Source organism: Alligator sinensis, unplaced genomic scaffold (genome assembly GCF_000455745.1).
Source record: "Alligator sinensis unplaced genomic scaffold, ASM45574v1 scaffold503_1, whole genome shotgun sequence".
Classification (NCBI taxonomy): domain Eukaryota; kingdom Metazoa; phylum Chordata; order Crocodylia; family Alligatoridae; genus Alligator; species Alligator sinensis.
Window position 1 is genome coordinate 246,366 of NW_005842933.1, and position 15,523 is coordinate 261,888.

The 15,523-nt window shown below is 37.5% G+C and overlaps 1 protein-coding gene across 18 annotated transcripts in view; it reads left to right on the plus strand.

The window, feature by feature from the left end:
* PROX1 (prospero homeobox 1) overlaps positions 1 to 8,779 on the plus strand; it is a 56,843-nt gene extending 48,064 nt beyond the window's left edge. For 12 of the 18 annotated variants that reach the window (XM_025192480.1, XM_014525994.2, XM_014525996.2 and 9 more), the window contains one exon: positions 3,177 to 8,779. In XM_025192480.1, coding sequence (XP_025048265.1) covers positions 3,177 to 3,365 — 189 coding nt within the window. In that variant the 3' untranslated portion in view covers positions 3,366 to 8,779. The remainder of the gene's footprint in view (positions 1 to 3,176) is intronic. The other 6 variants (XM_025192486.1, XM_006036220.3, XM_025192484.1 and 3 more) reach the window with 5 other exon arrangements.
* Positions 8,780 to 15,523: the final 6,744 nt, after the last annotated feature.

The window sequence follows — 15,523 nt, forward strand, 5'->3', positions numbered from 1 at the left end:
AATAGGAATGTTGCCATTATTAGTCCTGCAGAAACAGTTTGTGTACTCTCCGTTTTTGAAAATTAAATATATATACAAGTAAGCCTACCCCGCAGTGTTGATCTAAATATAATAGCATGGTACATGAGAATCTGAAAGAGAACCAATCTCTATCCATTGTTCTGGCTAGGAGAAACAGCAGCGGGCAAACAAAGAATATGAATGGACTAAAGCAAATCAAGTCTATAAATTCAGGGGGGGACGGTGTTTAGTTGGTTGGTTTGTGACTTTAAGACGTGGGCCTGATCCAAATCAGTCTATCTGTGTGGAAGCCAATGAAACTACACTTATTTACACCAACCCAAGGATGTGGTCTGTGATGTTTTTGCTTGGGTGGCTCAGTCACATGAACAATCTGTGCAACTGATTTCTTTCTAAATCAGCCTCTGCTGAGGACTATAGTGTGAAACCCACCTAGCCACCCCCCCAACAGACCACATTATCTTTCCTTCTGGTGACTATACAATAGGATCATTTGATTGACTGCTGCCACCTGATGCTGAGAAAGTGCTCTGGGTTCATACTAGAGATTGTTGGTTCTATTAAAAGAAACTTGGATGGAGCTTATTTGTCACTGGAACATTTTCTGCAGATGTTTCTACAACAGAGATGTTTGGTCACTTAGGTGTAAAGATGTGCTGAATAGGTCACCATCACTTCGGGTCAGGGAAAAGCTACCCCCAGACACATAATTAACCCAGCTGACTGATTAATTACCCACTGAAAAACTTGGCTAACATCTAGCTAAATATATATTTGCAGGCTATGGGCCTCACAGAGTATTTACTTTAAAATACTATTATTCTTTTCGGAAGGAAAAAATATTGCCTGACATATTATCCCACTGGGATTAATCACAGTGCTATTCATGGTACAAAATACACTGTTACATATGTAATGCAGCCTGATGTGAAGAAGTTAGTAGTAGCATCCTAAAAGAAATGAATTATGAATGGCTCCAGTACCAGCAGAGGACAGGAGACCTCTGGGAATACTGCATTATGAAGACGACTTTTTAAACTTTGTGGGTTTTGGTAAACTAAGGCGCATGGACAAGGGATCATATTAAAGCAAGTTAACAAGGGGGGAGTGGAACAGCTGACATGCAGTAACTGTTCATGCACTAAGCTGGAACAGTTTACCCCTGAATGAAACAGGGCTAAGAAAATTTAGTTTTAACTTAGGGTAGTCGCAGGGAAATGAGCAGTAAGTGTACATCAGCTGTTCCACAGTAATCCCTCACCCTGTGTTAATGTGCTTTAATTTGATCATTTGTCCATACCCTATGTTGTTTGTGAACTGTTCTGAACACAAAAATCTAACCTGCACCCTTCTGAGCTGGTAGGTAACTGCACATCTGGAGGGGTGACTGTTTATCAAATATCTTTTTACCTACTTCGAATGTTCAGTCAATGGCTGCCTAACCCTATACTGTCTCCATGTTCCTATTGGGCAGGATCAAGTATGACAGACTAAAAATGAGTAGTGTTTGGAATTGCACAGATAGAAAATATGCTACTTTATATAACAACACGCAAAAGAGAAAGGAAGCAGATCCTTTGTAAATACATTAGTAAGTGCTGAAACACAGAAAGATGTTACTTGAAAGTATGCTTATTTTTCCAAGCTGGAAATAAGCAGAGGGGAAGAGCTATCTTACTGGAATGGCCCAAAACACTTTCTCAGTCTTTTGAATAAGCATAAAGCAAAATGTCTTTTGCGGGGGAAGAGTATTGGGGCAGAAATTGTATCAGCTGACTTCAGTGGGAGCTGATCACATGCCTACCCAATAGCAAAATTTGGTCCTCAAGAATGCTAGTGCGTGAAGAGAGCTTCCCATGCGTCATAATAGGAGGCTAAGGAGAATAATTTTCAAGTTGAGTGTTTTCAGAGTTGCTTGCAAAGTTGGGAAGCAAGAAGCAGAGTGTCAATGAGAAACTTGATTATCCTCAGCTTCAGTCTTGCAGCGTTGTCCTCCACCACTGTCCTCCTCACTTGCATGTAACCCTGCTGAATTCATTTGGGCTCTACATGGGCATGCGGGTCTACTCACAGGCATCCTGCCACAGGATAATGTCCAAGAACCCCTCTCATCAATCCTATTGCTTCCCTCCTGTGAATAGGTCCCCAGTCTCATTGGGAAGCTCACAGTAATAAGCACTAAGTTCAACAGAAAGTGCATGCATTATTGGGCCCAGAGTTATCAGGTTCCATAATAACTGGGAAGTGCTGCCTGTGGGGAAATGCATCAAAATAGCAGCTGCTTTTTCTTAATCATGAAAAAAATAGTGATGATGATTTGAACTAATTACTTCAGGAAATGGGTGTTTTTCTGTAAGTCTATAGTTGGGAGGGGATTCTGGACATGACATGCTCTAGCAAATTGGCTATTTGATTTACCCATGGAATTAGAGTGACATATAAAAAGACAGATGGGTTAGACTGAGCTCAGTTCCATAGCCACTTCATGCACAACGCTCCCGAAACTGAAGAGTTTGGGTTTTTATTGTGAAAAACAGGAAATGCTAGAATGGCTCCCGAGGAGCCATCCTTGTGGGAGCCTCATGCACAAAGCAGCTACAGAATCAGGCCATTAACTTATGGCTTGCTTGTTTGTTTGTTTGTTTGTTCTTAAGCTATGAACAGCCATTCATGGATATCCTATTTCTTTAGTAGCTCTCAGCACGGGTTGCAACTAAAGTTGAATGTGGAATTTAAGACATCTGTGTTCCTATCTGCGCATGCATTACTTTCATATTAATTGAGAGGAGAATATACTCACAAATATGTGAGTGAAATATCCTGTAGAGATTTATCTTCTTTAAGACAATTGCTTTTGTTCTGCTCCTACTAATTGTATCCTATAAATCCCTTCCTAGCTAAACCCAGACATTAACATTGTGTTACCTATATTGTGCAGTTAGACTTTACAAAGACATCTAACACATGTTATAAAAGTTATTACTATGGTACTATATATAACAGCTTTGCATAAGAGAATACAAGTCTGCCATATTTAGAAAATGCAGGTGCTATGTAAGCCCCTTTTTGAAAGAAAGAACTTAGCTCAGTTTCCTTTGAAGAACCAGAGACTTGAAACTGAAAACTTTATTAATGCCATTGTCTCCTTGTATCAGCAGGTTCCAGAGAGATTCCTGGAAGTGGCTCAGATCACGTTACGAGAGTTTTTCAATGCCATTATCGCAGGCAAAGATGTTGATCCTTCCTGGAAGAAGGCCATATACAAGGTCATCTGTAAGCTGGACAGTGAGGTCCCTGAGATTTTCAAATCCCCAAACTGCCTACAAGAGCTTCTTCATGAGTAGAGATTTCAACAACTGTTTATGAATGTATGAAAAGTTGCAGTCCCCTTTTGATGCCCAAGTTTTGTGTGTCTCTATTTTAATTTCATATATATGTATATCCTATACATATATACGTATATGAAATCAAATTGTAAACCCTCACGGATTTATTTTTACTTTTTTGTTCAGTTACAAGAGGACAGTTATTTTACTTCAGCCTTCAGTTTACTTTTGCCCGAGACCCTTAACATTTGGAGAATAAATGGGGTTAATTTTCAGGGAGAAGAACTTTGAAGTGTGTAACAGCCTGTCTTAGTAAGTTAGGGCATTATGTTTAAAAATGCTTTGTCAGATTTCTTGCTTGCTGCAAAGTGGCATTTTGTCTTAGTGAGACTAATGTCATGGCACAATACTACAGACAATGAAGTTTATATTACGTTGATACTGCTAAAGGTCTGAACTCTGTGGAGTCACTTCATAAGCTCAAAGCTTTCTTTATTTTATTTTACTTTTTAACTAATAGGGTAGAGATTGTTTCCTATTTCAGAAAAAAACCCTACAAGCATGTGTTTTAGGTACTCCCTCCAAAAGTGATACCCAAAAAGAGTAAACCCTGTTCTTCAAACTTTCCCTTACAGGAACAACATATGCCCTGCACCCATTATTGGCAATGCCAGGTAATTTTTTTTTATTGAGGCAAGACAATTTTGCACAAACCAGGTTCTGTTCTTGCAGGCTGAAGCCAGTAATTCATGCACAATATTGTATCAGCGACACTAATTTTATAATATGGTCAGCGTACTAGAACGGAAGCATTTCACTCTCCATAGAGTAAAAACAAAACCTTTCAACATGCAATATTACTGTGTCTTGGTCATAGTTTAAATGGCACTTGTCACAACATATATTCTTTTCTTAGTTTTCCCTCTCGGCATGGAAAGTTTGCTGTCTGTATTTGATATCTAAAATTTTGCCTTGAAAAGCAATTATTTTTCAACATAAAGTATTTCAGCTGAAAAGTGGTCAGACAAAGAGGACATTTTTAAGCTGTAAAATGTAACCAATCTTTACCTAGTCAGAAGTATAAAAGTACATTTTCATAAAAATCTAATAAAACTGTACACACACAAATGTCAACAGTCTCCTGTTGCTTAGGCAGGGTTCAGATAGCCAGATTTAATTTTTGTATTACTGCAGTATGGCATTAAAACCACATCTATTTGATCAGAATGCTATCCTTCTCTTCTGAAGTGGAAGCTAGTGTTGACCAAAATGCTGAGTACCGTGTGAAAATCTATGAAAGTTTTGGACTCATTTAAGTAATGAGACACAACATGTCAGCATGATGCAAGAAAGCTAGCTGCTAGTTTTTGTGCTTTCTTCAGTGGCTCTCCTTTTTATTTTCACATTTTCAAAAAAGGTATAGTATCCAATAGCATGGGGGTGGGTTAACTATGCTATGGCACTATGTATTTGTCACTTTCTCTGTCGTCTTTTGTACAGATGCAGTAAGAATTTATTGTTATCTTGAAAAGTATTTCCCCTCAAGGTAATTTGATACAAAACTATAGAAAGTTACTGATTAGCCACGTATTATATTTAGGCCACCTAGGATATCAATATCTTACTTCTTTATTTTAAAATTGCATTTTGACTTTGGAGAGTGAAAGTTTACCCATGTGACTAAAGAGCTGACCTGATCACTGCAATTTCACTTCATTTACAAATACTGCTGATAGACAGAAATGTATGAAAGCAATTATTGTCAGCACAAAGCCTTAAAAACCTGCTGACTTCAAATTAAACAGCACAATCCTACGATGCCCTGTCATTATTTTCAAGCACTGGCAGTATCTGTGGAGTATAGGCAAAGCAGACAATAGCATGGGATGAAGTGCCAACGTTTTCACTATGCATTAAAAGAAAAACAAATCTCCTTGATCTTAAACTCCCTGAAAGTACCTGATACTGTATTTATCCAGCATGTGTCATTTTTTTACTTTGCACATGATTTGGTAGCCATTACACTTCATAAAGATGTAACTCCAGTCAGTTCCAAGTAAAAAAGGATGAAAATTGTGTTCATGCACTTTTCTTTTTTCTTTCTTTCTTTTTTCATTTTTTTATTTTGATTTATATGGGAAGAAGTGGCATAAAATGCTCAAGTTCTAATAGAAATAGTTCCTCACTGGCAAACCATCCGATACAAAACATAAAACTGCATTGTCACCTTGGACATAAAAAAAGTAAAGCCATACTTTAGTCATACTATGTGGGCATACTACTAGATACCATCCTGTTTTGTTATATAACCGTTACTTTTACTATGTTTTATTGTTATTATTATTATTATATTTTGGCTGCAATGTGATTCAAATAATCTAAATAAGTGAAACTGTACTCAACACTTGATGTTGTTACATTTATTTATTTATTTATAAATAGCATAATCTCAATAGTAAGAGGCATAGGAATTAAGAATAGAAATTTCGTTTTAAAGGAAAAATATTCAATTCTTTGATCTGAAAAAAGGACAATTTGGCCATTTCTGGTGATTATACTGCATTATAGCCATATTGCCTTTGTGCCTCCCAGTACATCTGAAAATATAAATATTCGGCATAACTCTTATTAAAATTGTAAGTAGAAATCAGCATCTTTCAAATGATCTCAATACTATTTCACTAAAAATGGCTAAAAGGCCGGAGGCTACTTTTATTGTAGTGAAAAAAGTTTACTTAGGGAAGGAATTATAAAAACCATGTAGAAATCCCATGTTTCCATTCAGTTTCTGCTAATTCAGATTTATTTCTGCATATAAACTTGAGGTTATAGTCTGTGCCTAGACCTTAAATGCACCAGCGGAAGGATAAAATATCCTTCAAAATACCAGTTTTTTCCCCACAAGTACAATTGTTCTTGTGCCTTCTGTGGCTTACAATTTTCATCTTTTAAACTTTATTTTTCAATTACTACAGCTGCAATAAACACTAGATTTTTTTTTCCGGCTGTTTGACATGATGTTGATAGCTATGCATATTTTGTGTCTTTTTAAAAAATTAAAATAAAAAAACAAAGCAGGAGAATACGTTTTTGAAGAAAAGAATTTTTAGAACAGTTTGATAACGCAAATTATTTTTTTCTCAATTGTTTGAGCAGCATTCAAGTTTTGAAAATTCTTGTAGAAGCCAATTTTTTGTAACTGTGGTGCAGATCTTGTGTTTTCTTAGCCTAATGAAAAGTAGTATAGAAGCAATATTTCATACGTAATATATATGTGTATACCTATACCTACATATACACACACATATAGATATGTCTGTGTGTGTGTGCATACATACACACAACATATGCGTATGAAGTGGAAAGCTTACCTTTTTCCTATCTAGATTAAGAACCTATTTTAGACATTTGTTATGTTTTGTGAAAAGAATGTTCTATTTGAAGCTACAAAACATTTAATTCTTACTGTATCTCTGGTTGTTAAATGGGAACGTTTCACATTCAATGGTAAACATGTGGAAGATGTTAGAATGTAGTATAATTATTTAAGGAAGTGTTCACCCATGTATTCCTGAGGTTTGCTTTGTGCCTCTGAGTATTATTTAATTAAAGTGTTTTAAGTTTGCAGAATCTTTGTTACTGTACCAGGTATGTGGGTGAACATCGAAGACAGAGGGGAACTTTTATAAAGCAATGTAAATATTCAACCTTATGGCTGTTGTTGCATAAATACATAAGATTTTAATAACTACATTCTGAAGACATCTATTGAATTTATAAGAAGCACTACAGTAACTGTACAGATAGTTGAAAGCATTCTTGAAAATCCAGCTATCTACTTTTAAAAGATTGGTCTCTTTCATCATATGTCAAGGGCATGGGTGATACAGTTTCTGTAAAATTACAGATTTTTTTTCTATGTACATGAAGTCATTTAATAGCAAAATGTTTTTTTCCACAGGTAATATTAACTAAGAAATAAAGGTGAAGATTTTGTGGCTTTAAAGATAGGATTTTCACCAGCAGCAATGAAAGATATATATACATATATATATATATAAAAATGGAAAGTGGTTTACAAAACCCCCCCAGTGAGCACTGTACATGAGAAGCGAAGCAAAAACTATATTTGCCATGTGTATTATATAGTAATCATTGGTGTGAATAGTGAAAATGTTTCCTTCTGGTACCAACTATGTGTTTGAAAATTCCAATAAGCATTGTTTTCAAAAAGCTCCCCTTATGGAATGTAACTGGTTTATATGAGTAAGCAGTTACTGTATTGCACTTAAATGTTCTGTTGAAGGAAATGCAATTTTGTTTTCTGTAGAACTGTTGGTTGTAAACCATCTATAAACTGAAGCTAAAAAATGCTCATATTTAGAGCTGGGATGAAAACTGGTATTTAACCTTTGCATCTTCTTAGGAGTATCCTTTTTAGTGTATAAAAGATGTTGGCATTGTGACTTTACTTAGTCTCTTCATCTGAGCCACAATCACCTCTCTCCCTAAGCAGCCACCTTCCAAAATGCACAAATATACTGGGATATGTAGAAGCAAATCTAGAAGAAACAGCAAGCTTATATCTTATTTAACTCCATCCTTTCTGCAAAATTTAAAAGCATTCACATACCACTAAAGGAAAAATATAAAATGAGCACTATAACAAAAATATGTTATCACCATGTAATATGAAATTTAGTCAGGAAAAGTTACATCTTAAGTTGGTTTTAATGCTGCCCAGAAGAGTCAAAGGTTAAGATTTAAACTGATATTGTCCCAGCCATTACTCATTTGTATATAGTTACAGAAGTGACAAAACACTGCCTTTATATTATTTAGCAATATGTTGTAAATAGCATTATTAAGCTCTTTTTTGTAATAAAGACCTTTTAATTTGAAGATAGTACAATAACTGAACTGATAAAGTCAATTTTTGATTTTTTTTTTTTATTTTTTAGCTAGAGGCAATTTCAACTGTGGATTTTTGTTGTTGTCTATTGTTCTGAAGACTTTGCATAATTTATTGGTTTAATTTATCCTAATTTATTTGATGAAGGTGTACAATTTTGTATTACCAAGGATGTACTGTAATATTAATTGATGATATGATAAAACAATGAGACTCCCCTGTCCATATGAAAAAGGTGCAGTAGACAATTGACTGAAAAAAGTTACAATTCTAGCTTGGCAGCTACTAAATTAAAAAAAAAAAAACACAGGAAAAATGTTTTTTTGGGGGGGGAAGGGGTGGATTTTATTTTGTGTGTTTTAAGCTTTTGTATACTCTCCAGACTTTTACCTTTTTGCTTTGTACCACTTAAAGGATACAGTAGTTCAATTGCCTTGTGTGCCTTCCATCTTCTCTAAACTGAATGTATGTGCAGTATATATGCAAGCTTGTGCAAAATAAAATATAAATTACAAGCTCATTGCCTTTGTTTATATTTCTTAATGAGAATGTGTTTAGTCCCATATCTACGTATGAATCCCTGGAATCAATTAATGGAGACTACGCTGTAACATGTGATTGTACTTTCAGGTTATTTTTCTCTCCCCATTTGGAACTGTTGGGTAATGAAACACACTGGATATCTTGCAGTGTAATACAAATGTTTTGTTTCACTTCACGTGCCTGTGTCTGTTCCTACAATTTCTGCTTTTATATCAGTACCTTAAGCCTTGATCCTGCATCACATCTATAGATAAGATGAGCTCTAAGCACACAAACAATCCACTGACACTTAAGCTCAAGTATTATTTTATTAATCCTTTTAGCTCTGAGATGATATGCATCTGATTTTAGACCAAAGTTTGTGACAGAATTCATTTCAAAGAGGGAAAACAGTGGGAAGTAACTAGCTCAAAGAGTCTGGCCTGTCAAAGTGATAGTCCTCATGAAGAGTACTTCAGGTGCCAAAAGCTGAGAGCTGCATGCCTAGGGGCCTCCTCCACCCTGCCTATCTGCAGTTATCATTTTTTCCCACCAAATTCTAAAAAACAGAAGACACTGTACTTCATTTTACCCTGTACTTGGAAGCACAGATGGATCCCAGTGGAAAGCCCAGGAGCTAAGCACAACAGAACTCAGGGGATTTTCAAATCTAGCTTGGAAGTTGATAGCTCTTCCTGATTATTAGAAGGGTCTTCTGGCTTCAAGCACTGCCAAAGTTTGGAGAAGTGCAGAGCCAAACTTCCCAGTTCTGGCCATCATTTCTGGAAGTTCCCTAGTTCCTGCAGTGTGTGGAGTTTTCTTATTAGGAAAATGCTGGGCTCTCACTTTAAGACCACAATAAAGGAATGAATTGCCTCTGACCAAGGCAGATGGAGCAGTCTTTATATGTCATTGATAACATCACTGAGATATAATAGGTCTTTCCCCTCTCTAATTTCTAAGAGAATGGAAAATGATGCATTGTGATTCATGTGTGTGAAGAAGTTAATTGCTCTTGTATCTTGGTCTGTACCCTTATTTATGCCCAGCCTAGGCTGTGCCAACACAATTTCTATGGAGATGATCCTTTCTGATCCAGTCTTCCCTCTCTGTTAGAAGGAAAATTGACTATTGAGTTGCTGATCTGTTAGAGCACTTACAAAATAAAGAAAAACAAATAAGTCATTCTGAAGTATCAGTTGCTGTTTCTCTGGAAAAAAATCAAGGCAGAGTAGATTTTTAAAAATGCAAAGGATGTGCCACATTTAGGTTGCTAGCACAACAGGGAAAATACAATGTTTGCTTAAATACACTGTTCAATAACCATGGAAAGCGCATGGGGTAGTAATAGAATTCTCAAAGACATCCTTGGTGAAAGGGAGTATCTGAGTGGCTTCATTTTTCCCTGCTTGCTCTGAGCTTGAGTCTTTTGACCCTCAGGGCACAGTCAGGTCTACGTGTTTTCCTAGGTTTTCAAGAAATGGCAGGATGCAGGTGGCCTAAAAGCAGATTCTTTATATCTGATACGCTGCTACATGAGGAAAGTCCATCATTTATGGTTTCATTTTGTGATGTTGGCTAAATATTTGTAACATGCAGGCACACAGGAGAGGTGAGAGGTATGCATTTCTGTAGCTTTCCAAATAAATTCTGTTTGGCTTTGGTTAGCCTGTCTCTTTCCAGAGCTCCAGAGCATAGTAGGAGCAAAAGGAATCCCCCTCCACCTCTCTCTGCCCAGAGCCTAGGAGAATGCGATTGTATTTTTTATGAATAAATCCTAGTCAGATGCAGAATGGTACTTTCTCATTTATTTAGGAGACACTGTTAAAACAAGTGACTTGCTTCTCAACAAAATGCATGAAAATGAACTGCTATTCAGGCTCGAAGTTAATTGCATTCACAATTTAATTTTATTCTTTAAACTTAAATTACATTTGGGTCCACAGCTTGGTAAAAAAAGTGTGGGGTGGGGGGGAGAAAGCAACACTAATAGCTAAAAAAATACTACTAGCTCCAATGGAAATTTGTTTTCCATTTGCTACAGACCAGCCAGTCAGGCAGCTGTGGGAGGTAACAGGGGAGAACGCGTGATGGGGAAAGTCTTGTGGCAATAGTGGCCAGTTTCATTATGGCCACTGCCAGACTGTGAAACAACTCTTGGGGCTTGAAATCCTATTGCCTATTAAAACTGGGCATGACAGCTCTTTTTTATGCTTCACCAACCAGAGATAGAAGTGTGTCCTGGGGGAAATAAGGAAAAATATTTATGACAAGTGTTTAACACCTTTTAGTACAAAACAGCCCTAATATGCAGCACTCAAAGATAATTCTTGCCAGCGCATGTAAAACCTGGGGAAATCGTTTATAAACTCAATGATTTGATCCGAGCTATTAAAGGAAAAAATGATCCCCCAATCAAAATCCTGAGCATAAACTTCCCTGGATTTTGGAGTGCTGTACATCTGTTTTCATAACAATGACTATCCCCATGTCTGTAAATGGCCTAAGCCCTGGATTCTAAGAGCACCTCAGAATCAGGATCTAAATGCTTCCCAGATTTGGGCTGAAGAGAGGCAATTCAGAATGGAGATCTATCTGCATTAAATACAGAAGTAGACAGAAGCTTGCATGATAGAATTCAAGTCTGGATCCTAACTACCACTATACAGGGCTTCTGTTCAACTCATTAAGTGGATAGAATTTATTTGCAAAATCTGCCTTCAAATTTAGCTTTATGGGACAAGCAGCCTCAAGTTTTGGGGCTGTTCAGGTCTGGGTTTTGGCCAGACCCATTTTTAATAAAATTTACAAGTATGATTACAGGGAAGTAGATGGGGAAAATAATATTTCCACTGTGTAATAAAATGGAATCTCTGTATTGTGACTCTTCAGTGTTCAGAGCTAGTGCTGAAGAGGGTACAGAACTTTAGGATGTTTAAAATGTTGGAGAAAAAAATAATACAACATTTTCTAGACATTGATCTCAAAGCACTTCATATATATAGCCAAGTGGTATTAACCCCATTTTTATTTTATATAGAGAAATGAAAAGAGAGAGGGTGATATAACTTGCCCATGGCTATAAAGTCAGTCAGTTGCAGAGCCAGAAATAGAGTCCCACTCTACTGTTGAATACTCTGCCAACCTTCTCTGTTAACAAGTAACAGTAAATGTTAATGAGTAATAACAGTATGAACAAGGGCTTCATGGTCAGCTCAAGAAAAGTCCCTTTTAAATTGTGCAATCTACATGCTATTGCCATTCCAGTTTCATTTCCTAATATACAGTCTGCTTTCTGGCATCTTTTGTACCCTGTAATCTACTGGAGTTAGTAGTTTAAAGTATTATTTACCCAGCAATGCCCTTTTCCGGAATTAGGAATCTCAAGCGACATAAGAGAAATGAAAGATCCCATTTGTATGATGCTGTCACCATTTAGGGATTTTCTCTGGCTTCTTATTCCCTAGTGCTGCAGTGTTCATCTGCACAGTGGGGCTAGGCCTATTGGCTACGCAGCACTCTGCCTGAACAGACGTGTCCAGACCCTTCAGCAGTCTCCTGCCACCACAACCATAACTAGATCCATATACAAAGCACATTTAGGGATAGACTGTTGGTAGATTTAACATGGTGCCATTGTGTCATGGAATAAGAAGCTCCTTAATGTCAAGGCCCCTCCCCACCCACCGTATTTCCTTGTGCAAGTTGGGAAACAGCAGGTCTTGCAGAGCCACTGCTCCTCACCACAAGTCAAGTTGGCGTAGTGGGACTTGCCAAGACACTGGCTCCACGCTGCCAATGGGCAGAGCAGGCACATGAGGAGAAGCAAGTGACACCTTGTAAAGGGCTAGAAAGACTATAGTTTCCCAGAGTTTCCCAAGGTGCAGTACAGCGCAGCCTTGTGCCACTTCTTATTCACGGCCTTGAACAAAAGCTTCCTTAGCCTGCACGCTCTTCAGAGCAAGGACAGATTCTTCCTCTGTAACAAGAGGACGGACAGCCCCAGATCTATGCACCCACAAACTTTGCTTTTCAGCTTGAGCTCACATTTAGTATAGAAATGGGGGGAGAAACGGCAAGGCAAGGGCTCCAGCTCCTGCCACCCCGTTCCCTTTCATTATTGGACAATACAAGGAAGCTCAGCACGTATTAGTGCTGACTGACCCGTTTATTCTGTATTGAGCAACAAAGGGGCAGCCTCAATATTATAAGCACGTAGAGCACAGGGATTGACTTCACAGCACAGAGTAGCAGAACTACATAAACATAGTCTGTTCATGCTGGAGCTCCCAATGTTTCCCTCATAGCCTCTGTCTCCAGCCTGCATATTCAGCCTGGGGCAATGGAAAGATAGGATGATATACCTAGGAATTATATTATAGACCAGGCAAGCAAAGTCATCGACATTTCCAGAACCAGCACATCATTCTAGTATCCCTTGGTGGGAAGGTTGGGGAGGGACACAGCATTTTTGACAAGTTAAACTTATGGCAGCAGCCACAGTAAATAGGCATGTACGTCATTCCCAGGAAAAGGAAAGAAAAGGAAACCTCCCCCCCGAAAAACAAACACTACCCAATTGCTTGGTGGTTCTACGCGTAGTTTAGAGAGGCTATCTAAAGTCAAGATTTGGCCAGGAGTTCATATTGTAGTAAACTGGGACACCACTGTGCTTTTTAGAGAGACAACATTGGAAATGATATGTGTTATTATTATTATAATAAAAAAGGACCTCTTTCAATAAACATAACTGAAATATCTGTATCTTTAAGCTGACAGGGTATTGACTTCCAAAGAGGCAGCCAGAACGGTGCAAGGTTGCTGTATAACAGGTCGGGGGGGGGGAGGGTAGCGTTGATTGTAAAAGGAAGAAAATTATCCCAATTCTAGCACTGCTGGAAAACGTGAAAGTTATTGCTGCACAAAGAACCTCTTGAACTGCTCTGCCTTCCAAAATTTCTACTGCACTCTCTGCAGTTACTTGTGTATGGCAGAAGCAGCATCTTTGTATTATATGAACAGTCTGCTTCATAATCAAATACCATCTGTCGCTACATCTGAACTTGTTTTCAACATCTGTGCGTTCTGGTCTTAACAAAGCTTTAAAAACTAATTCAAAAACTTTCACAGATCACTGACTAAATATGTACATTTACCATCTTTCATATTGGTTTAAAATATTTCTTCTATATCTGCATCCCCTTGACTGGGAATAGTTAAGATGTATACACTTAGTTGCTTTATTAAGCTTATTTTCTAATGGCCTTGGGTAGCCAAGTGCAAAAGAGGGACACTTGCTCAGGCACCGAGAGGACCCATCATATTCTTTCTTGGTGCCAATACAGTCCCTTTCTGCCAATGAGAAACCTGAAAGTTGATCAGCTACCATACCCCAATTACTCAAAATGACACTACAGATAAAACTGCAACCAAGGGGAGAATCAACTGTATGGCTTATATGCTGCTAAAGTGTGTCTGAACAAATGGTGAAGTAAAATCATGAGAGCTCTCAGGAGGATAAGTACGTTGTTACTTTGCACATGCTTCAGAAATGTGAAGTACATCTTTACAGAACTTTTGGCCAACCCACTGGCAGATGTTGACCAGTTTTGCTTATGTATACATCAGTTGCAGAACACTAAAACAGAGATTGGAAATTTTAATTTAGTCAAGGCAGTTGGGCTAAAATGATGGCTTTTGTTGAAACCATTAAATAGAACTGCCTAATGAAGTACAGTACGGTACTGGCAAAGTGAGCCCTGATGAGATGCTGCAGATTCCAAACTGCAGCCCTGCAAGGGGGAGAAGGAAGCTTTCAAGTCTTTAACTAAAGTGGAATGGCGACAGCCCTTGTAAAGCTGCATTTGATTTTGTGTTTGAGGGCAGAACGCACTTGTATGTTATTACCCTGACATTTTAACTATTAGTTGGAAATATGCCGTTGCAGTTTCTGCCATATATTTCACATGCCTATTTGTTAGAAAGTGAGCTAATAGAGACTGTGATGAAATGATCATAAATTCACTTTCAGAGGTCATTTGGGTTCAGAGCCTAAAGATTGAATATGGCAAATTCTTAGGCACAGGCAAGAAGGTGGGGGCAGGAGGGTCATTCTCACTGATGGGTTCAATGATTGATTTCACTACAGAAATATGTTTGCCCTTTACTTTACTGTTTAACACAGAACAGCTATTATTGGTTTCTGGTCCATTATACCTCTCTTCCTAGGGTCAGTATTAGTGAAAAGAAAATATAACCTTGGAGCTGAGAAAATAAACTTTTATGTCATCAGGTGTTTAAATATTACAAGGTGTCTGATTATTTTGTAAAGGACATACCCACGTGCACATGTGCACGTGCATATACATGTGAATGTAATACAATATAATATAATATAATATAATATAATTCCTGTGACTAATTTTTCTGTTTTTCCTCATTTAATAATATTGCGTTACAAGAGTTCATACAAATCTGCAATACCTATTATTATATGTACCCTGATGAGAATTCACATACACCATGCTGCCTTTGAACTATGATTAGCAACAATAAAACATGTGTTTTAAATTAAGATTCACCTTGGAAGGCAAAAATTTTATGGCATGTATGATCAAAATGGATGTTATAGCAAAAGGCCGTGCCAAAAATATTTTCAATATTTTGGAATGACTTATGTTCCATGTGATTGCCTTATGCGTTGTATACTGTAAGGCAAGTGCCACTACAGTTAGCATTTACC